General features: G+C 40.3%; 1 protein-coding gene across 2 annotated transcripts in view; it reads right to left on the bottom strand.

Annotated features, from left to right (window-relative positions):
• LOC139935743 (la-related protein 1B-like) overlaps positions 1-23971 on the bottom strand; it is a 44306-nt gene that overhangs the window by 11526 nt on the left and 8809 nt on the right. For both annotated transcript variants that reach the window (XM_071930299.1, XM_071930300.1), the window contains 14 exons: positions 22133-22194; positions 21286-21351; positions 20526-20802; positions 11148-11381; positions 10563-10757; positions 8804-8963; positions 7569-7623; positions 6547-6636; positions 5012-5198; positions 3455-3672; positions 2895-3016; positions 2213-2432; positions 1433-1625; positions 465-655 (listed from right to left, as the gene is read on the bottom strand). In XM_071930299.1, the coding sequence (XP_071786400.1) occupies positions 465-655; positions 1433-1625; positions 2213-2432; positions 2895-3016; positions 3455-3672; positions 5012-5198; positions 6547-6636; positions 7569-7623; positions 8804-8963; positions 10563-10757; positions 11148-11381; positions 20526-20802; positions 21286-21351; positions 22133-22194 (2270 nt within the window). The remainder of the gene's footprint in view (positions 1-464; positions 656-1432; positions 1626-2212; positions 2433-2894; positions 3017-3454; positions 3673-5011; positions 5199-6546; positions 6637-7568; positions 7624-8803; positions 8964-10562; positions 10758-11147; positions 11382-20525; positions 20803-21285; positions 21352-22132; positions 22195-23971) is intronic.

Genomic DNA, 23971 nt, shown 5'->3' with positions numbered 1-23971 from the left:
TAGTAAAAAAATCTACTTGCAGATTCAATCATGTAATAACTATTTTTTAGATAACTAGATCTATGCAACTGAGTTCTGGGTACATGTGGGGTGTCGTGGCCGAGCGGATAAGAGCACCGAATTCAAGCTCTGATGCTTCTGTTCAGCAGAGTGTGGGTTCGAATCCCGGTCGTGACACTTGTGTCTCTGAGCAAGACACTTAACTATAATTGCTTCTCTCCACCCAGGGGTAAATGGGTACCTGTGAGGGCAGAGATGGTTCTTGTGGTTGATTTAGCCGAGTAGCGCATATTAATGTTGCACAGGCTGCATACTCCCTACCAGGGAGCTGAGATGGTTTAAGGAGTGATTTAAGGCCCAGTGACCAGGGGTAATAATGTGAAGCGCTTTGGGACGCCCTCCGGGTGTGAAAAGCGCTATATAAAAACGGGTTATTATTATTATTATTATTATTACATGCTCACCTTATTATCGATAGGTCTGGAGTCCTTGATGACTGGGTAGAACCTGGGTGTCGACTGGGCATCTTTGGTCCTAGGGGTGCGGGACCCCATGGGTCTCATCGACTCCCTAGCAGGGGTTGTTGCGTTGGCGACGGCAGTGGGTAGCGACTGTGACATCTGCCTCTCCGATTTCATCATTGCCTGGGGTATACCTAAAACAAAATAACATCCAACATTTACGATGACAATTTTCAAAATTTTAGACATTATCGAAATGTCATATTACAGAATCAACATTTTAGTCATTAGAAAAAGCACACAGTAATACTGGGTCAAATTTAGCTTTGAACAGAGCTATTTAGCAACCCCCATAAATGGTTAGCACAGACAACATGCTTAGTACGTTCAGGTTACCAGCCAAATACAATGTAATGAATACTCTTTGAGTGAGCTTACCGGCTAATTTGGCATTTACTAACAGGCTTTGAACTTCTCTAGTTAAGGAACAAAGCAATTTCCCTCTAATATGGGGCACTTCTTTAGGGAAAATGTACATTTATACAGGAATTTTGCATGGGGCCCCACAGCAAAAGCACCACAGCAATGGGCCATATTTTTTTACCGAGTGAGGGCGCTCTCAGTCACTTTCGGGGGGATATTTATTCATACCCAAAACAGTTAATAAAGTTTTGAACACATTACCATCACAGATATCTAATCCATCACGGACAAGAAGACTTTTTAAGGAGCTGCCACCTCTTAAGCAAATTGAAACTACGTCATAACAAAAGTGACAGAACGCCAATTAATCTGTACAGGGCGAATCTCGTATACCCCCTTGAAGTGATTAAAAATACTATTTATAGCGCCCTCACGCAGTCAAAAAATAAGCGCATTGCTTTGGGTGCCATGGGTCATTTCAAGGCCTGTATTAAGCACAATTTTCTGCCATGCAGCTTTTTTTTCTCTTTAAACCCTGGCCAACATACCTTTGATGGGCGTAATGTCTTTGGGTCTGACGTCTTGTTCTGGTTTTACCACTAGCTCCTCCTCTTTCTGCTCCTCCGGTTCCTTGATCGGCGGGGCAGGGGGTACCTCTTGCTCGGGATACTCTGCCCTCGGTGCCAGGGTGGAGAAGTCTTCCTGACTGATGGTGTTGATCTTCTTGTAAGTTAATTCAGTCTGAAGCGAAAGGACAAACAAAAACATTATAATAAAAACGTATCTTCTTTCGAGGATGTTCAAAGGCGTAAATTACACTAAACTACAATACAAATTACAGCAAATAAAAAACACATAACAAGCAGACCAATACGTCCATACAATTGCAGCAAAAGAAAATAGTACACATTGAAGATCATAAAAACTGGCACTCTCATCCCATGTAGGGGGAATGAAATGTAATTACACAATATTATAAGCCTCCCAACATTTCAGTCTTTAATTTAGCTGGCTGTAACAAGAGCATTAGTGTACACATATCAACTGGCAATGAGGGGAAATAGATGTGCACTGGTTACCGAATTATGCCAGTCAATACATGTTTTATAACACATCTTAAATGTGAAACAAGAAAAGAAAGGAAGTTTTTAGTTGCTGTTCACGCTTCACGTCGAGAGAGGACTCTTTAACCTATTACTACACTTTAATAGTTCACCCAACGTGACAGAGTTTCAGCCAAACCGAATACAGTACAAGCAAGAGGTGTGTTAAAGGGAAATAATGACCGGCCAAATTGACCGGTCAAATTTGAATATTCAAATAGTGACCTTTGGAACAGGAATCTCATCATCCATCCATAGGTCCATCTCATAGTAATACAGTCCGTCGTTGATGATCTTGGCCAGGTTGTTGGTGATCTTGGAGCGGGATACGTGGTAGCCCGTCCGGTCGCCCCCGGGGTGCTTCTTGTAGCATGGCGGCGTCTGAGTCACGATGATGATCTTGCTCACCTCGTGGTCCGTGATCTCATCGTCAGAGTCGTCCGACCTGTGCAGTCAAAACAAGCAAAAGGATTCAAGCTTCTACCAATTTGCATTTCCAAGATCCTAATTTAAAAGAGCTGTTTTAATAAGCAGACAATATTGTTTCAATGGTTTTGATACCTTTTTTAGATCAAGTTTTTTGCCATGAAATGAATCCCTCCTCACTGTGAATGAAGATAATTATCTTTCAGTTCTCTTTCAGGAACATCAACACATAAACACAGATGAAATAGATCTTTTTATGATGGCTTGTTCAACCTCATTTTGAACAAGTAAAACATTTTGGGATGCAATCCCTGCAGTCTTTTCAACTTTCCTCCAAAACTGGAGCCGTGCACTGTCATATCACTGGAAATAAATTTTTGCGTTCACTTATTTTGAGAGAAACTTTTGTCAAAGTGGATAAACACAACAAAGACTAAGACATATTGGCCAAATAAAACAAAAAAAACGGGTGATAACTTACCATTCTGAGAAGGTGTTTTTCCTTCCGCTACCCGTTATATTGGACAGCTCCTCGTCAAACTGGAAGTCTAGTTCCTCCTGTCCTCCGAACAAGTCCGAGTTGGGCTCAGGGGAGCCAGGTGTCTGACAAAACCAAACGGAAACAATATTATAAGTAAAGTTATCATGACGTTTGAAGTTGTATCAGTCCTCGAAAGCTTGTCACACAAGAACAAGGTTTGAGAGATTTGAATTTTTTACGCAGTTATGATCCAAGATTAAGTGGTCAAAAGTTCCAGATGCATTCACAGCTGAACAAAAAAGGCCCGCAGCTGAGTTCACGAAATGCTGTGATTAATCCTACATCGATTCAGGGCGAGTAACCCCTCCTAACTTGGGATAGGTTCAATGCGTCCCACAACTTTGGACACGGAAATGAACTCATCCTAAGTCTTAAGATTAATCCTAAGTTAGGAAGAGTTTGGTGAAATCAAGGGCTGTCGCCTCAGGAGTGTGAGGCATGGGTTCATTGAGGAGAGGCATGGTACTGGATGGAAAATCCTCAAGGCCTCAAGAGCTCACCTTTGGTTTGCTGGCTGCTGCAGGGCTCCTGTGCCGCCGTCGTACCTCTGTCCATATGCTAGACTCCTTCTCCGGCAGGCTGGTGGACAGGCCAGGGGTCATGTTGAACCCATTCATGCTGTCCTTCCTCTCCATGGAGATCTCCATGCCTTCGTCGTTCAGATTGTTAACTACGTTCTGGGCGTCTGGGGCTGGCGTCGGTGAAGTCGGAGCCGATTCTGTTCAAACACAAAAACCCAATCATTATTCACTACAGGCATGATAATTCGTCTTTGAAAAAATAGGAGAACAACTGTTTTGAGCACAAGGATTGATCTTTTTCATATGGTGCAGGCTTCAATAGACTTCAGGTTGTTTAATCAGAGGTTTTCTGATTTTTTCAAAAGGAAGAATAATCATAAATCAGACTTTAGTAGAATTTGAAACTCTGCAGGGTGGAAATCTATCAAGGTCTGCTGTAACACCATGTAATAATAATCTCTAAATGAGCTGTGCTGGTTCTGAAAAGTGGGTACAAATTCTAAAAATAAACTCCTTTACAAATCTGTTATAGTAATATTGATTCACGTCAAGGTCTCGCTCCAAAGAGATCTACAAAGCCCACCTGATAATCAATCCCCATGTATAGACCAGCACACACATTGACCATGAAGTTGGATAGTACTGAGTCAATATTTGGCCTCATTTTAACAGTGTACATCTACATGGTGGGCACAAGGAGTGCCCAACAATCCAGAATGTGAACAGCAAAGGATATAATCATCGGCCAATTCCGCAGTCTACAAACTTCCAACAGACAAAATTTATTCTAGGAATGCAATGACTTGATAAACAAAAGCGTTACTTTCATGTATTTTTGATAAATCATCATTTGAAGAATTAACTCTAAGATGCAAAAATATATATTATTGTTGGTTGTAAACAGTCAGTGTGTAAGTTAATTTACCTGTAGAAGTTTCAGCTTCTTTACTCATCAAATTTTAGAAAATTCTTTTGTTTGTTTAATAATTTTATCTCAATTAAAAGTAGAAAATTATTTTTGTGAAAATCTTTTGCACATTTTTTTAAAGGCAGTGGACACTTTTGGTAATTACTCAAAATAATTATCATCCTAAAACCTTTCTTGATTACGAGTAATGGGTAGAGGTTGAGAATTGAAACAGCTCACTCTGAAGTGACGTAGGTTTCGAGAAAGAAGTAATTGTTCACGAATTTGATTTCGAGACCTCAAGTTTAGAATTTGAAGTCTCAAAATCAAGCATCAGAAAGCACACAACTTCCTGTGACAAGGGTGTTTTTCCTTTCATTATTATCTTGCAACTTCAATGACCGATTCAGCTCAAATTTTGCACAGGTTTGTTATTTTATGCATATGTTGAGATACACCGACTGTGAAGACTAGTCTTTGACAACTACCAATAATGTTCACTGTCTTCAACTAAGGGAAGCTTTATTCTATCATTATCTTCAAACCATGTAAGTTTAATGTAAATCAGTGGAGTTTGTGTGCAGTACAATAAGTACTACAACCCTTGAAACCCTTGATTCTCCACAAACCTGTGTCGTGTGTATTCACGTAAGGGTAGGGCTTGCCGGGAACAAACTCTGGACTGTCGTAGGAGAGAACCGATGTGACGGTCGAGGGTAGCGCGGGGCCGGTAATGATCCACTGTAGAGGGTCATCACGGCGTCGGATCCTCATATTATCCGGAGAGAGCTCAACCTCTTCACTGTCAGCCAGCGCCTTTGAAAAGAAATCACAATAATAATAATAATAATAATTGCTTTTTATATTTCACCCTTTGCACACCAGAGGGCATCTCAAAGCGCTTCCAACATAATTACCCCTGGTTACTGGGCCATTGAATTCATTTTTTAAACCATTTCAGCTCCCTGGGGAGTATAGAGCCTCTGCAACAAATATGCGCTACTAAGCTAAACCAATCACAAGAACCATCTCTGCCCTCTCAGGTACCCATTTACCCCTGGGTGGAGAGAAGCAATTAGAGTTTTAAGTGTCTTGCTCAGGGACACAAGTGTCACGGCGGGGGCCTGAACCCACACTGAGCAGAAACTGAGCAGAAACGCAATCAATGGTGAGTGTACAAGGCAAGGAGGTTGTCAAGGAGGGCGCAACATACTTTCACTAAAAGGGTTCACAACCAAACTTCGGCTGACTGATTCCAAAATATATTTTCATTCTTGCCATATAATAGACTGCAGGCATATGCCAACAGAAATATTCCTTTGTGCCTACATTGTGCCAGCTATTCGAGACGCTCCATAAACAAGACAGAGAGGAAGAATTCGGCTGAACGTATTACCATGACACTGGGCCAAACTTTAGACTCCTGTCAGCCTCGAGCCCCAAGCCAACCCAAAGATGCCATTTGGCCCTTACATAATTAGGAAGCTAGAAGTAAACACTTGCTTTCAAAGGGGAAAGCAAAGTCAAATTGATGCATGAAGTAAACCATTAACGCTCTTCAATATTTAAAACTGGTCAGTGCAACTAATCCCTTTTTAAGCTTCTTGCCACTAATCCCTTTTTAAGCACTCTTTATGGCCTCATTTAACAATGTGCATCTACATGGTGGGCACAAGTAGTGCCTACCAATACAGAATGTGAACAGCAGTGGATATAATCATCAGCCATAAACAGCAAAATTTGAATTTGAGAAACATTCCCGAAAGGTACATTTCTCAGATTGTGTTTTCAAACTACAGTTTATTCTTTCTGCGTGGGCACAACAGCTCTGGATTTTTGGCGATATCTCAAAAAACGCTACTAGCGTTTGAAATAAAATCATCGGCCATAAACAGGAAAATTTGAATAGCAGAAATGTTACTGTCAGATATGTTTCTCAGATTAAGTATTCCAATAACGTATTATTCTTCCAGCATGGACACAACAGCTCTGGATTTCTGGCTATATTTTAAAAACATTACCAGCTTTTTAAATGAAAATTTAACAGGTTCATTTTAATGTATGTATGTATAATTATAAAGGATTAAAACAATTGTTTAAAAAAAAATTTGTTCGCCAGTATCTCAAAAAAAGGTTTGCTATAAATAACTACAGCTGGCTTTACCTCAATGATAATGACGTTGTCACTGGTCAACTTCTGCACCCGATGGAAGCTGGCTATCAAACTCACAGGCAGGTATCCCTCTGCATCCATCTAAACAGTGATTGGATAAAAATGTAGAAAGCATGATTACCATTGGTCAATTACAGGAGGAATTGCTTTTATCAAGCAAGCATGTAAATTGAAGCTCGAAGAGACTGGCTCAGCGTGTCCACCAAAGACAAACCACAGCATGGCATCACTGCAGTAATTGAGGCAATAGTGCGACTGCGGCAAGAATTTCATTCAGCAAAAAAATATATGTACGTGTCTTCTGAGCTCCTACTGAGTAAAAAATTTGGCCTCATTTTAACAGTGTACATCTACATGGTGGGCACAAGGAGTGCCTACCAATACAGAATGTGAACAGCAAAGGATATAATCATCGGCCAACTCATCAGTCATTGGTTTCAGTTCCGCTCCTGCCAATTAGTCTTGTTGTAACCCACCAACTAAAAATAACAATTGATTTCAGCTGACACATCCCAAACTAATGACAATGTGTTAACAATGTATATTTGGTTTGCAGCAACACCATGTGTGTATCTACTTGCCAGGTAGAGTTGTTCTTAGAGAATTGTCTTGCTTTATTCTACTGCCGCAGAGTAGATAATCGGAGGTTCGGGAGACTTCTCAGTTCTGAAAAGAACTGTCCTGCTTTTTAACTGTCCTGATAACAGGGCGGATGGTATAGAAAATAGACTGGACTACTACTTTAGCTTATAGGATCGTAATTAACTGTACTGCCGCAGAGTCAGTTCTGAATTGGCCTCCTGAACATGTGTCCGTTGTTTTTCACAATTTTCTAGACTCACACAACGGATTTAGCCCATATTTTGTCAGGTTTGTAGTTGCATTTATATGGCCAATCACACAAAACATGACAATGTCTGCAACTGTTTTGAATCAGCTCTACCAATCTTGTAAGATAACTTTAGTAAAACTTATGCATAAAAATCCATTGTCTCTTGAGTTTGACTTGTTACCTTTCTCCGTAGGAAGAGATCCTTCACTAGGTTCTCCACACTGAAGTAGTATTCACTGTAAAAAAATAAAACATTATGGTGAAAAAATAGTCATTATTTAATGGCAGTGGACACTAATATTACTCAAATTAATTATTAGCATAAAACCTTACTTGGTAACGAGTAATGGGGAGAGGTTGATAGTATAAAACATTTTGAGAAACTGCTCCCTCTGAAGTGACGTAGTTTTCGAGAAAGAAGTATTTTTCCACAAATTTGATTTTGAGACCTCAGGTTTAGAATTTGAGGTCTCGAAATCAGGCATCTGAAAGCACACAACTTTGTGTGACAAGGTTGTTTCTTCTTTCATAGTTATCTCGGGACTTCGACGACGCACCAAGAGATACACCAAGTGAGAAGACTAGTCTTTGTCAATTACCAATAGTGTCCATTGTCTTTAAACCAGAAAGTTCACAACCAGACAAATAACTTACTGTACAAGAACCCCAAAATTACTGATGCTTATTTTGGTTAATGCAACTAGTCCCTTTTTTAAGGATTTAGGTACTTTTTGTCACACAAAACACGGTGTCTACTGATTAACATTAAACTTACACCGTTTGAAGATAATGATAGTAGAAAAGTACCTTAAAATATTAGTTGATGAGGTGCTGTAGTTTTTGAGAAATGAGTCAAACCATGTATTGAAAACAATCATTATCGTCTAATGATCACCGAGACGAAAATTATTTTCAATACATTGTATTTCTCATTTCTCAAAAACTACAACACTTCAGCAAGTAATATTTTCAAGGAAGCTTTCTACTATCGTGAACTGTGTAAGTTTAGTGTCAATCTGTAGACATTGTGTTTCGTGTTACAAAAAGTACTGAGTATACAGTGCTAACACACATCAGTGTATGGGTAAAAAAAACAAATTAATATTCTTTATCCACGATGCAAGTTTAACATATCTTATAAAAAGTACCTTGACCGTTGCGCTTCTTGCCACTAAAAATGTTTTAAGCCCTCTTTCATTTGTGTCTTTATGGCCTCATTTAACAATGTATATCTACATGGCGGGCACAAGTAGTGCCTACCAATACAGAATGTGAACAGCAGTGGATATAATCATCAGCCATAAACAGCAAAATTTGAACATTCCTAAGGGAATAAAAGGGAAGCGACGAGTTCTTACACGGCCGTTTAAAGCCGGCAGGGTCGAATTGCCGCGTAATGAGCCTGTGTTTACTTACATCTGTTTCTTGACGTAGTCTCTTAACGTGGTCTGGTCAGGTTCCAGGGGCAATGGTCCAGGGAATGCGGCTCCGTCATACATGTACGATGGAAAGGTCATAAACGGCGTGTCAAACTCCCCTGGCTCAAAGAACTGGGGTACAAACGGTGCATCGGGTACTGCAAATATAACACAGGCATTAAAAAAAATTACACAGTTTTCAATATTGTCCATCAGCTCTACACAGTGTACAAGAACAATAATGAGAAGAAGTTCTTACATAGCGCATTTCACAGTTACCATCTCAATGTGCTTTACACGTAAATTAGTGCCCTGGTCATTGGGCCAATAACATTCCATTCATCTTTCTCAGCTCCCTAGGGAGTATACAACCAGGGCCCAATTTCATAGCGCTGCTAAGCACAAAAATTTGCTAAGCATGAAATTTCTTCCTTGATAAAAACAGGATTATCAACCAAATTTCCATTTGTTGCATATTGCTTGGTACTGGTATTTTAGCTGTTGTTTGCTTATCATGAAAATCACGGGAACATTTTTAAGGTAATCTTGTTTTTATCAAGGAAGAAATTTCATGCTTAACAAATTTTGGTGCTTAGCAGCTCTATGAAATTGGGCCCTGGGCAAATGTAGCGCTCCAATGGCTTCTGCTTACACATTACAATACTGTACCCTCGCAGGTAACCATTTATACCCCTGGGTGAAGAGAAGCAATTATAGTATCTTGCTCAAGGTCACTGTGGTCAAGTGGTTAGACTGCAGGACTTGTAACCACAAGGTTGTGGATTCGAATCCCCCAGCTAACTGCTGATTTCACAATGACTAGAACAAATACTGTCGTCTAGTTAATGAATCACAGTTTCCTTGCTTTTGTGTAATTCGTAATCATAGACGTTAACTGTTTGTGAGAGAGATTGGCTGTTTCGAATGGGAAGATCAATCAAACAAACTGAAACAAACAAACAAACAATCAAGGACACAAGTGTCACGACTTGGACCCAAACCCGCACTCTGATGACTTACGCACCAGAACTTGAATTCAGTGCTTTTAACCAATCGGCCATGACACCCTTCAATAGCTCATTTGCATGTCCCAATGAATATGATCAACCCATAAAGGATTCTAGGTGAAAGCTAAGTCTGAGCAACACAAGCAACTATCATGGTGCACTGATTTTGAAGCAATCCCTACAATACAAATAAGCCTCTCTCTATCATGGGCAGCAGGCCATTTTAATACAACTCGTTACTAACCCCTTCGTAGGGATGTACTGCAAAACCACACTAATCAGCTCCAAAAAGTGACTTCTTTGCATGCACGCTTGTTTAAAGCTTTTGGGTGCTTGTAGGATGCTAATAGTTTGCGTGTGTCAAGGTGAAACATTTTGATGCGGTTCCATTTCAAATGATTCATGTTTTTACATAGTCACCATAAACTGCATAGTTAGAAAAGTTCTTGAAAAAGAACTCCAGTAGGGACCAGTAACTCTTTGACCTGATGCCTTGTTTGCGGGTTTCCATACTTGAGCAGACCAGAGAGTGGATGGGCCACAGGCCTAAGCCAGATTCTGGCACATTTTAATGAACCAATTCCAGGGGTTAAGAGCGAGTAAGGCATGCTAGCAAAAAACAGTGCAGTGAGAGGGAACACCCCTGAGAAGTTCTGCAGTTTACTGCATAAAATAGACAAGGTTCAAATTCAAAAGCTGGAGCTTATCTAGTTCAGGTTTTTTTAAAACATGCCATGACCTATTCCTTACCAGTAGTTTCCACTGTATTGTTGTTGGTCCACTGATGCTCTGTGTTCCTGAAGTAGCCACCACGCCCACGTCCTCTACCACGCCCTCTGCCGCGCCCTCGGCTGCGATACACGCCCCGGGACCAACTGCGACTGTCGGTGCTGGAGGCACTGGGACTGCGACTTCTCTCCTCGCGCCAAGATCCTGGAGGAGTACCTAGAAGGAAAGTATCAAGAAACTTGAGATGCGTAATGCTTTGTTGATTACTACCGAATAACTTTTTTATTTTAAATCTTAAGTTCCCTTCATGTTAATATGGAACAGGTTTAGGGCTCTAGCAAAAAATTTTGTGATTCACATGTTGAAAACAAAACTAAAAGTCTCTAAACTTGCAATTTTTAGCAAAATCTAAAGTTGTGTAGACTTTTTTGCAAATAAATGGTCTGTACGTTTTAGTAAAGAGAATGTTAACCTCATTCCTGAACTTGAAAAAAAAACACCTCTAAAACATGACTAACAATGCCTAAATTTTAACCTTAAATTCAATCGCGGAAACCAAGCATAACACAACTGATGAACCATCCCCATTGTAATTGGCTGGCTTACCCTTGCTGGTTCCCTCCTTGGCTGGTACCCGAGCTGTCTCAGATGCTTCCTTGGGTTCCCGTTTCTCTCTGGTCTCCCGTCGCTCCCGATGATGCGGGGGAGGGGCAGCATCTCGGCTGTTGCTCTCCTTGTCCCGGTTGTTGCGGGCTGGTGCGTGGCGTGGCTCTCGGTCCCGCCCCTTTCCTCTTGGCTCAGGGGGGTCCAATGGCAGAGGAATCCACTTCTGCTTCTTGTCTGAAATAAGAGCAGAAATTATTTCTCAAACTTAACTCTAAATACTACACTTCCTCTGGATTGTCTTCAACTCTACCCATTAAAATCCAACTGCATATTTTGTTTGATTCAGGTACACTCAGGACTGCTCTATTAAATTGACTATGCTTTACAAGGGGTCAGGCAAACCACCATAATCAGAGTCCAACAGCTAGGGTGACGAGTTTTTGTTGGACTAAAGACTGCAATAGTAAACTGATTATACTATGGATCAGCCATACCACCATAACCAGAGTCCAACAGAAGCAATTGATCCTTGCAAAAAAGATCATTTACTTTCGTTTTAAAAGTGGAAGATTTGCAAACAAACATCCTGGCAAAGTCTGTGGCTAAACAAACAAAAACTGCTTGGTCATGCTTACAATTTTGTTTTCAAAAGATTTTGTTCGTGCAAGTAATCTGACGTTTCATAAACAATGATATACATGTAGGAAGGTTCCGCACTGGAAATAGGCTCTGCTAGTGCCAAAACTTCAAGCCATACTAACTCTACCTCGTTTTATCATTTTTTTTCTTCTCAATTTATATCAAACATGTAGGTCCTTATGCAGAGTTTGCCCTTAACTTGTTCAGCTACTAGCCAGCACGACCAGTTAGCTTGTCTTTTCACTAGTACGCCACCTTTTTACACTTGTCATATATCTTTCATGTTTTCTTTGAAAAATGTCAACAGCTTTGGACTTGCAGGGTTTGTCCATGGCTATTTTAGTGATTGGCCAGCAGAACTTATTAGCTTGCCAATTCCCCAGTCCACCAGCTTTTTCACAAGTCCATTTTTCAAATGAAATGGTGATGCTTTCCAATACTGAACTTGCCAGCCGGACCCCTTCCAGAGAATTCTCATTTACCATTTTAATAAGCATTTGTTCAGCTCATCACTGTTAAGGCCAAACTTCTAAAGGCACTTAGCAAACGCCACTGTAATTGTATTTTCCCATGTTTATAAACATAAGATAGAATGCGTGTGCTATTTGCAGTCAACCATGCCAAATTGTGGACACACGACCAAAATGGCACAAAATGTTGAACTTCTTCTCTCAATAGATGTCATCTTTACAACCAACAGAACTCTATTTATAAATTCTGACTCCCCTAATCCATATAGAGTTGTTACACACTGTCACTCAACACACGCATGGCTTATCACCAATTCTACCATATTGTACAGGCTGGTACAGAGCACAATACACACTGGCCATGGCCCCATGCACAGGTACACGTGGGCATACCTGAATGGCAGCTGAACAATTCTCACCCCAATATGCTGGTATTCTAGTACACAGTGTTAAAAGGCAATGTATACCTATGGTTTGTGGAACCATTCGATTGTTTTAATCCTAAATGTTAAGTAGGATTTGAAACTTTGCATGGTGGAAATACGATATGGAAAGGTTTGCAGTAACACCATGTAGTGACTATCTCTAATGAGTTGGGGTGGTTCTGAAAAGAACTGTTGGTAACGTTTCGATCAGTGTGCTCTGATCGTGTGCTCCATTAGTATGCTCCATTCTCAAGAAGATGATCAGAGCATACTGAAACGTCGAGTTGAAACCAACGGTTTTTTTTCAAAATCACCCAAACTCATAATGAGATAGTCATTACATTGTTTAACCTCAAACCTTTCTATATCCTTAATGTTGTTGTATACAATAAAACTAACATGTGAACATTTTATTTCATGGTCGCATTTTTGAGATATATCGCCAAAAATCCTGAGCAGGAAGAATAATATTGTACACAATCTGAGAAACGTTACTGACAGTAACACTTTTCAGATTCAAATTTTGGGGGATGAAAACTGATATCTTCTTTACATAACCGCATTACTTCAAAGTGAAAACCGAAAGCTGCTTTAGGATTCTAACCAAGTTTGTTATTGCTATTAATTTTAAGAGTGACTACGAAACATATCTTTCCTTTTAAGTGACCAAACTTAAGACACCAATTGGGTTGAACTTCATGGAACGATGTCCGTAAACTGTTTGTAACAAGTGATACTAAATGGTCAGCCAGTAGGAGGGTTGACTGTGGTCCGCGTAGAAACATTCACCATACACATTTTAGGCTTACCTTATTGATCCGTCATTCAAAACCAGGGATCATACTAAATGGTTAGACAGTAAGAGGGTTGACTGTGGTCTGTGTAGTAGACAAATTCACCAACGGATATCATATTTCAGGCTGGCATAGTCGAATGTACCATTTCAAACATTTAGTATAGCAAACGCAGGGTACCAGCCAAACTACATGGTTGTGTACTGGTTCCCTGCTCATTCAAGCAGTGCTTTATATTAAGCTGCTACACATGTGAAAATGGGCATAAGACTCTTCGGGGGGTTTTGGCACCAAACCGGCCGACAAACACAGTATTACACGATATATAACAGTGTATAAATCTCTTTAATAGAAAAACATGCAGTCCGACTTGGGTTACTTAAAGGAACACGTTGCCTTGGATCGGTCGAGTTGGTCTTTGAAAAGCGTTCTGTTGCCGTTTGTTATAAAATCGGTATGGTTAGAAAGATGTTGTAAAAGTAGAATACAATGATCTACACAAATATGCCTCGAAATTGCGTGGTTTTCGTTTTACCTCGTCGAAAAACACGGTCGGCCATTTACGGAAGTCAAAAATTTGACTCCCATAAATGGCTGTCCGTGTTAGTTCGCGACGTAAAATGAAACCGGTGCAATTTTGAGTGATACTTGTGTGGATCATTGTATTCTACTTTTAAAATATCTTTCTTACCATATATATTTCATAACAAACGGTTTCAAACGCTTTTCGTAGACCAACTCGACCAATCCAAGGCAAAGTGTTTCTTTAAATTCACTCCAACTCACCCACAACTCCCTCAGTCTTCACTTTAGACGGGAGAGTCTGCAGCTCCGCCATAATCACAAAGACGTTAATACCAAAGTACACCAGATATATTCATCCACACTGCAAAATCTCACAAAATATACACGAGGGCTCCCTCCGAGTGGCGGTTCTCTGTCATCATAAAGCAACGACACCTGACATCCCTCTCAAATGATCCGTTGACGACATGTTAGTCAAATCTATGTGGAAGGCGCACACCTCAACAACAAAAACGCGCATGTGGTGGCTGAGTTTCACGCCAGATTGCTTTAAACGCCTACGTACGTGTAGCTCACGGTTAACATCAACTATGATGAATCATCCATGTTCAGTGACCAGCTCGCCTCTCTGGGGGAACAGTCTGCCAAATTGTTGGACCACAACGTCGGTAATTCTCTAAAAGTCGCAGACGATGCTTAGTTGACGAGTAGTTTCATAATATACTGTATCCATCTGGAAGAGTAACATATTTCCTTTTGTACACATTTGCTGAACTTCAACCAGAAGCATTCTTCATTGACCTCATTAATATCCCTGACGATTCTCAACACTTTGAAACCAATTTTTTCAAAATCTCCTCACACGAGTTAAAAATCGCCTCAACCGAGACTGTTTTCCATTACTTATTTTAAATTACTGATTATCAGCCATACAAAGACTCAGACTTCAAATTTAGTCATGAGACTTGTCACTTTTCTAAAACTCTTGACCACCTGTAGACATGGTAGACACTCCATTGTTGAAGTTTATGTCAAGCTAAAACCAGCCAAATTTGTGAGTCAAAACAACATCTGAATCAATGAAAATCAAGAGCCGTTACAACCAGCATTTTAAACATCATTGGAAGTAATTAATTTTGCATGCATTTCCCAAGAGAATACAACACCACAATCCAGTGAAGATTGCAATTTTGTGCATGTGTTGTGTGTAGACTGAGTATAATATAAGGCCCCTAGTGTAACTATGTGTCTAGAACCACCAGTCTCTTCAAGTACACATGTGCAATGGGCGTCCAATGTGTGTGGCTTAGTGCAAAGTGTACTGATTACGTGTACAGTGCACAGAGCACACGTGGTGGATGATTTCAGCACCAGTGACTGAATTATGCTAAAATAATTCATACATGTATGATTAAAGGGGCTATGCAATACAGGTGGGTTTTTTTTTTTTGTGAGTCCCTTTAAAAATTAATTGCATGGGAAACGACATTTTGTACCAAGAATTATATGCTCAAAATTATTTCAACAAATTGAACGTTAGACAAGTTGGACTATGCTCCATAATAGACCTTTACCAAAGTGTAGCGGTGTTATTGACTTTTCTCCCATTCAACTCAATATAACCTAACTGAGGCTGGAAGGAGAAATAGTCTGGTCCTTTTTTTGTACCATGCATATTAGCATCCGTAAGAGTTACTGGATATAGGGAACAGGACCAATATGGTGAACAGGACCAATATGGTGGCAGCATGAACTCTTTATTTTCATGGGGCACCAATTACTTCATTTCAAAAACCTGATTCATAGCGGTGACAATATGGCGTCACTGACATGCCAAGCTGTCCTGAATTGCCAGATGGTCAAGCTACAACTATTTTTTCCATGAATAACAGTTGTCCATATAGCTAGGGTGACAGATTGAAGGGTGACAGATTCCAGGTATTTCATGCCTGGAATTTCATCTTTGAGAAGGCAAAGCCACTTCCATTATGCAAAGGGCACTTCCATTGAATAGTCTTAGTGTCAAGACTGTTAGTTAGTGTCTATGGTAAAATTTTGAAGAGGCACTAAGGCGAAGACAAGGGGCAACAGAGGTCACAAACCCCTGTGAACTCCATGGTATTCCAGGTCTGGTTTTTGAAGCACTTGGAGCTGTTTTTTTATATTTTTTTATAAATACTATTATTACATCCTCCAGATTAATATTTGAGAAAAAGATCATATTTCAAGGATGAAAAGATATTGTCAAATTTGCTATATAATAAGCAATATACCATGGCTCAATAAATTGACCTATTTGCCATCAAAATTACTTTATGTACTTTGTCATGTTTGCTCTTTAAGCCAGAAATAATACAACAAAATTGCTTTATTAAATTAACCTTTTAAAGGCCTACATGTACAACTTCATCTTTTGAGAGGGCAATGCCATTTTCTTTTTTAAAGGGCACTGCCATTTGCAAACTTTAAAGTCTTTGGGAAATGTTTGTAAGGGACCACTTGGCAACTTACAAATATAAGTTTGCCTGAACCTATTTGCCCCCCCCCAAAAAAAAAAATAATATTGCAAAAATTAAAAAAAATTCTAAATGAAAAAATAAGCGTAGGATCTTCACTTCAACAGCGCCCTCTCATGGCCAGTACTAGTTCACTTGTTTAAAGGCAGTGGACACTATTGGTAATTACTCAAAATAATTATTATCATAAAACCTTTCTTGATTACGAGCAATAGGGAGAGGTTGATGGTATAAAACATTGTGAGAAACGGCTCCCTCTGAAGTGACATAGTTCTTGAGAAAGAAGTAATTTTCCACGAATTTGATTTTGAGACCTCAAGTTTAGAATTTGAGGTCTCGAAATCAAGCATCTGAAAGCACACAACTTTGTGTGACCAGGGTGTTTTGTTCTCTCTTTAATATCTTGCAACTACAACAACCGATTCAGCTCAAATTTTCACAGGTTTGTTATTTTATGCAGATGTTGAGATACACCAAGTGAGAAGACTGGTTTTTGACAATTACCAATAGTGTCCACTGTCTTTAACCTATTGCGCAATACACACAATTAAAAAAGTATGGTCTCGTTGTTTAAGTGTTCAGTCGCAATTGTGGACAGACAACGCAAAAGCCACATGTCATTAAACACTTGAGCGGTTTTAACATCAAACCGTGTCTTCCAATTTGATACCTAATTGTCTTGTTTCCAGTCATATCCCCTGCAAATTACAACCGACGACAAAATGACAATATGGCAGGCTTCGCCAAACAGGAAGCCCTACATTTGCAACATTTCTGGGGGCCAGCCCTTATCGGCCAGAAAATAAGTAGAGATACTAAATGCTTATTAGCGCTGGTGCTAACTCGCCATATGGTTTTGTTCCCATAATGACACCCAGGACCGTATATCTTACACGTGCACACCACTTTACTCATGACTTTATCACCAATAAATTACTGACAAGATGGATAACTGTGAGTGTTACTGGAAGCGCAATGAACTAGGCTATCAATTTCTGTCACATAGACAGACACGAAAGAATAAAACAGTTTACAAATCAATGACATATTGACTAGTAGGGCCCAAGTTATTTTTAAACTTTCCACATGTCCATAAAAATCCTTCAGCATCTGGTGACCAGTCGCCACCATTTTATCTCTTCAATTTGCATGTTTATGAAGCCCTTTGTCGGGAGCCACTTTGCATATATTCATAAAGCCCTTTGTCTGAGGGCCATTGGAAGAAAGGCAAGATTGTCACTGACCAATTCAGTTTGAAAAGGCTGTTCAAAGACGCTTACCACAACAAGGTTCCCAGCCAAATTACCATGTCGCATGAACAATTTGTGACTGGTATACTGCAAATTTTTGCAAAGCACAAAATTGTCTGCTTATGCAGCTCTATAAAATTGGGTCCTTGTCTTGGCAATAAGCAGTTTCAAAATCAGGCATATAAAGGCATTCATTCAGTTGACTCACATCAGGATCCAATTTCATGGCTCTTCTTACCGCGGAATTATGTGCTTACCGAGCCCTGGGAAGCACATAACTCTTAGGGATGGCATCATCAAGATGTGGCATCATTAGGGCACATCAACGTGTTCACCACGCAGTATACGCTGACGACACACAGCTTTACGTCATACTCAAGCAGAGTGAGCACACTGAGTCCATGAAGCAGCTATCAGACTGTGTTGCTGATATTCAGACATGGTCAAGCAAGAACGGTCTACAGCTGAACTCATTTAAGACTGAAGTACTCCATGTCACCTCACAGTTCCGAACAGCACAACCTATTGCACACATCTCTGTTGTCTACGACAACATCACCCCATCAAAGACGGTTAGAGATCTTGGAGTCACCCTTGACCACCAATTAACCCTACAACAACACATCAAGAAAACATGTCGCTCCGCTGCCTTTGGAATCCACAAGATCGCAAAGCTTAGACGCTACTTGGACCAAAGTACCACTGAACGACTGGTTCATGCTTTCACCACATCCCACCTCGATTACTGCAACAGTCTCTACATCAACCTTCCTCAATCCCACATTGCTCCCCTCCAACGAATACAGAACTCAGCAGCTCGTCTAGTTTCTCGCACAAAGAAATCAGATCAAATCACTCCTGTTCTGCGCTCCTTACACTGGCTCCCTGTGTCTCAAAGGATCCAATTTAAAGTTCTCACTCTTGCCTTCAAAGTTAACCATGGTCTAGCCCCTAAATATATCTCAGATACTTATTCCCAAAAAGCAACCTACAACTCGTGTTCACCTGGAACTCAACTTTGGTCCTATCCCTCGCACTCGCTATGGAAACCGATCCTTCTCAATCGCCACTCCCACTCTTTGGAACAATCTCCCCGTTCATATCCGTGCCTCATCTTCACTGGACTCATTTAAAACTGCTCTAAATACACACTTATTTAAATCCGTCTAGGCGTTCAGTTTCTGCTATTTCATCCCACTTTTAATTGTCTTTCTTTTGTTATCATACACTTCCTGTTCAGCGCTTAGAAACCTTGTATTAAGCGCTATATAAATGCATGTTGTTATTATTATTGTTATTATGTAAGCACAGAATTCGACAGTAAGCAGAGCCTTGTGTAAAAGCATTGTGGATGAGCCTTAACATGGGGCATATTCAAGTTCTGAAGTTGCCACCATCTCGGTTGGAACAGTTGCCTGTCTACTTCAAGCTGCGTGTCTTGAACAAACCACGTTAAAGCCAACTGACATATAAACAGACACGCTTTCAAAGACACCTAAACAAAAGGAATGTGAATTAACACAAAAATGAAACGTGTCCATGTGTGTGGGTCGGTTGACGTGATAACAGGCCAAAAACAATCTATGCGGGAAGGGTTCAACAGTGGACATGTTGACTCCCTCTGGAGGCTCATCGTGTTGCACCATGTATGCACTCAGAGTAGACGGGGACAATGGTCGCTGGAATCAAAAGTCAAACTCACTCTTTCCTGGAGGATTATTAATAGCAATCCCAAAATCCAGACCCTTGTTCTTTTGAATGACGATTGTTTCACATGCAACAAGGTAAGTGAAAGATTCATGCATGCAATGGCCGATAATCGACTGTGGCTCATGGCCGACAGGATAGCTGGGTTCTATCAGGGTGTTCCTTCGAGAACGATGTTTCCAAAAAACACTTTTGGGGAACAGGAATCATTACTGGTTAACCAATACACTTTCCCATACTTGATTCTTGTCTTAGATGAGACATTACACAAACTAGGATTGAGGATGTGTGTATATGAACCATGGTCACCGTGGTCCAGTGATTATACTGCAGGCTTTGGGTTCTAAATGTGGGTTGTGAATCCAGCAAGTACCAAGCTAACTGCTGATTTATCACGGATTAGAATAAGTACTGTTGCCTTAGAAAGACAGTTCTCTAAGAACAAACTCTACCTGGCAAGTAGATACACACATGGCGTTATCACAAACCAAATATATATTGATACCTCACCATGCAAGGCCTCAAATCCTATCTTTGGCAAAGGGCACCCTATGAGGAAATTGTTAATTTCTACTGTAACATTTCAAGGGCACCAAGGCAAGTATTAGGCCTGGTTGCCTAGTTCACACCGCGGAGAGGGTCTTTTTAGCAACGTTACCCCGGCAAAGAAGGCACACAACATGGCCATTACCTGCAGAGGCGAAATTCCCTGGTACCAGTTGGTCAAGATCTTAAGGCCGCCCAAGGACATCTTGGAACAAGCAATTGGGTCCACCAAGCAAGGACTCTGGAACCTAGCTACTAACTGTGGACATTTGAGATCAGCGGGACAGACCCCAGCTGTCATTGCGACAGAGTGATCGAGTTAGTGAGTCTAGTTAATGAATCACAATTTCTTGATTAGGCTGTTTGTAAGCGTAGACGTTAAACCAATGTTTGTATGAGAGAGATTGGCTGTTGCCCGCTTGGTGTTTATACCCAGAGTTTGCCGAGTTCCCTTCACTGGAAAAATCAAACAAACGAACAAACAAACAAACAAACTCCAATCTCACCTTTCTTCTTGTCCTTGTCCTTCTCCCTCCTGTCTGCAGCGCGAGACTCTGACGCCTTGGAAGACGGTGCATAGGACCTGGCATCCTCCCTGTGCACTCGGGGAGCACGGACTTGCACCTCCCTAGCTGGAGATTTCTTGGTGTCTCGCCCTTTGGGCGGCGGGGGCGCCGTTTCTTTCTTGGCAGGCGAGGGCTCTTTCTTCACAGGAGGGACCTCCTTAGCAGGTGCTTCTACCTTTTCCTTGACGGGCTCTTTAACTCTGGGAGACGGTGGCGCCTACAAACAAATAGGAAGTCAAATTTCTATTAAAGTTTCTTACAGGTTTTGAGGCATTGCAGGAGGAGGTATCATTGGGTGGGGGGGGGGAGAAATCGGCAGGGACTACTCAATGTACTTTTGCTCAGTGGATCGAGGGGACTTCTCATTATAACTTTACCGCCACAGAGCAAGTTCTTGATTGGTACCTTATCATCATCAGGCCTTTAAAAAAATTGTATAAAAAAGTAGCAAAATCTCGATTGCGTTTTTTCTATTTTATTTTTATTCTATTGGTTTACCCTTTTTTTCACTTCATAATTTTGATTTCATGAATATTTATGCTTACCAAATGGTTAACACAGTTGCGCTTTAATTCAAATATAAATGACAAGACACATATTTTTAGCCATTCAACGATATATCAACTACAAAACAATCAGCACAAAACAAAACAGTTTTTTTAAAGAATTTTCTAGAAGCACCCTTTTATGTAGGACTGACCTCTTTCTTAATATTGGGGCCGCCTCCTAAGGATGGCCAACTGGTAAGGTCATTGAAGTCACTCGCCTGCATCAAGAAAAAAGGAGACAAATTTAGAAAATGCATGTCATAAACTCTTCTTAAATCTGCAGAAATTGCCTAACTCTATTAACAAATCAGGTTGTCTACGTTACAACCGTCCCTTGCTATTTTTAATTTTTTTGAGGGGCGAGAGGTGTGAGTGATAATGTTTCATTTCCAAGTGACAGAAGTAACTTACCATGGTTTAATAATAATAACAATAATAATTATAATAATAGTATCAAAGTCTCATATAACGCACCTATCTACCAAACAAGGTACTCAAAGATAATCACCACAAGATCCCCTTTCCCCTCTGGGACCCCACTTCGAATCCCACAGGGGGCTTTATGTAGATCGTGTTTTCAGTCCCTACCTGACTGCGTGGGTTTTCCCTGGAATAAATCTTTTCGGTTTTTCTCCAACATCTAACACTGAAATTTCTTCATTGTCTTCTTTCTTCTTGTTTGGCTCTAATAAGAGCGTTGAAAATATATATCCAAATCCAAATCCAAAGGGCCAAGACATTGCTTTTATTGTTAATTTCTTCCATCAAATTTTATCAGTAAAAATGTCAACAGAAACAACATGACAAAGACATTTTTGTTTTCTTTTTAGAAATTGGGATACAATGTTAACGCCCTACTTTGGAAAACTGTCTATCCAGACATAAGCTTTACTTTGACCTTTTTATGTTAATGGAAGTAGGTCATCTTTTTTGGGGGGTGAACGCTCATCCTTTTTCAGTTGAGGATCATTCCTCCATCCTTATGTTTGATGCACTTACCACAGTGTTCTTGTCATTTGAAGCTTTGACGACTGTTGCTTTAGGGAAACTAACCGGCTCTTCTGTAACTCAAGAAGAAACAAAAAGGATAAAAATTAAAAAAATTACGTTGTCCATTATCAAGAAATTTTAATTCATCACTACACATTCTAATTATAAATGTGTTTCAGCCCTGATACTTCACGACGGCAACGACGGCAATTGCCGTCGTTGCCCCTACCGATTGCCGCAATGCCCTTCAAAAACCCAATTTTTCACGGCAATGATTGCCGTGCCCTTTTCTCATCATTGCCGCCGTGCCCTTCCTCCCAAAAACAAATTATATTCAACGTTGTCAAAGTTCGAAAATAAGCTAAAAAGTCCCGATGTCTGTGTAAATTTCACGCAGCGAAATAGGCCCCAATTTCACGCACGTAAGGCACAGCAGCAGATTTCAGGCCGGTTAGTTGTTGTTCTTTGCGTGCGACAAAAAAATACTCGCAACATCGAACGCTAGAGGGCGTTTCCGAACAAAGATATAGCGTGAGATTAAACGCCCTCTAGTGGTAAAATTACGCACACCAACGCTAAGCGCCTTGAGACAAAGACTCGACGTGCTGTGCATGCTGGGATAGTGGTTTCCCCCATGCTTGGTACATGTGATGTACCATCATGTATAGCATAGTCGTAGCGCACCGCATGCATTTATTCTGTCAACATCGTGTCAAAATGGAGCAGTTACGTGGGAATTTTAGAGTCTCTACGAAAAACTACACAACGTGCATGACCGGTAGTAGGATTACGTATGAACAAAAATTATTTATTGTGTATTGTAAGTAGTTGTTCTTTATTTGGTTGAGTTAGATGAATGCTTTCTTTTTTCATTGGGTAACAGTTAGAAAATGGAAAAATTTGAAGAACTATTTTTTACAGGCAACTCTTACTCAGAGTTTTTTTTTCAAACTGCCGTCGTGCCCATCGCAACTTTTTATGATTGCCGTGATGCCCTTCCAAATTTTTGAAAATTGCCTTGGTGCCCCAAATTTTTACAAAAAGTCAAGGCAAAACTGCCGTGCCCCTTAAAAGCCGAAGTATCAGGGCTGGTGTTTCATAAGACAACAGCCAGTATCTCCACCCTCAATAAAGCTATTTTACTGCAGGTAGGTTCGAAAAATTTGTACTAAAAAGTTCTCAGGGTAGCTCATCAACAAAACTATCTCTGCTGGTATCCCCGCATATAGCTTTTTTATAAAAAGCTTAAAATTTATGTGCTTTGTGATGCGTGGCTGCCCAAAAAATAACTTCCTAGTTTGGTTGAATCTATGCTGCAGGCCTCAAATTGTGCGCATATCGGCTTGATACTTTAGTTAGTGCATTGGAAGAACCAAGACATGATTGAACACAGATACCCACAGTACAGAGCAGTATGCAGTGACATAGCATCTGATCAATCAAAGACAAATTACAAGTACACTTTGTAACTCATACCCAAGGCTGACCAATTTGTTCTGAAATCCAAGTGATTAGCAAAAATTCCAACTTCATATTTTCCGACGCCCACTGTACCAAGAACATGAATATTGTCAACACAATGATAGCAGTCCGTGTCCACAACGCAAACTACAGTGTATTTAAAGTTGTTGATGTGCAATGATATAAAGGTCAATTTAGTGTACAAGAGCTGTCTGAACTTTATACACAAATATACAGTATGTACAATTTATCCTACTTATAAAAATATGCAAAGCAGGGAGGGTACACAAATAACTACCCAGACCTAATAACTGGATAATTATGTTCAGTATAAATCGTATGTAAACTAGGGATAGAGATTAAGTGAACAGGCAAATTCTTTTTCAA

Source organism: Asterias amurensis, chromosome 4, assembly GCF_032118995.1.
Source record: "Asterias amurensis chromosome 4, ASM3211899v1".
In the NCBI taxonomy this organism is placed as follows: Eukaryota; Metazoa; Echinodermata; class Asteroidea; order Forcipulatida; family Asteriidae; genus Asterias; species Asterias amurensis.
The sequence above is the reverse complement of the archived record's forward strand: the minus strand, read 5'-3'. Positions and strand labels throughout refer to the sequence as shown.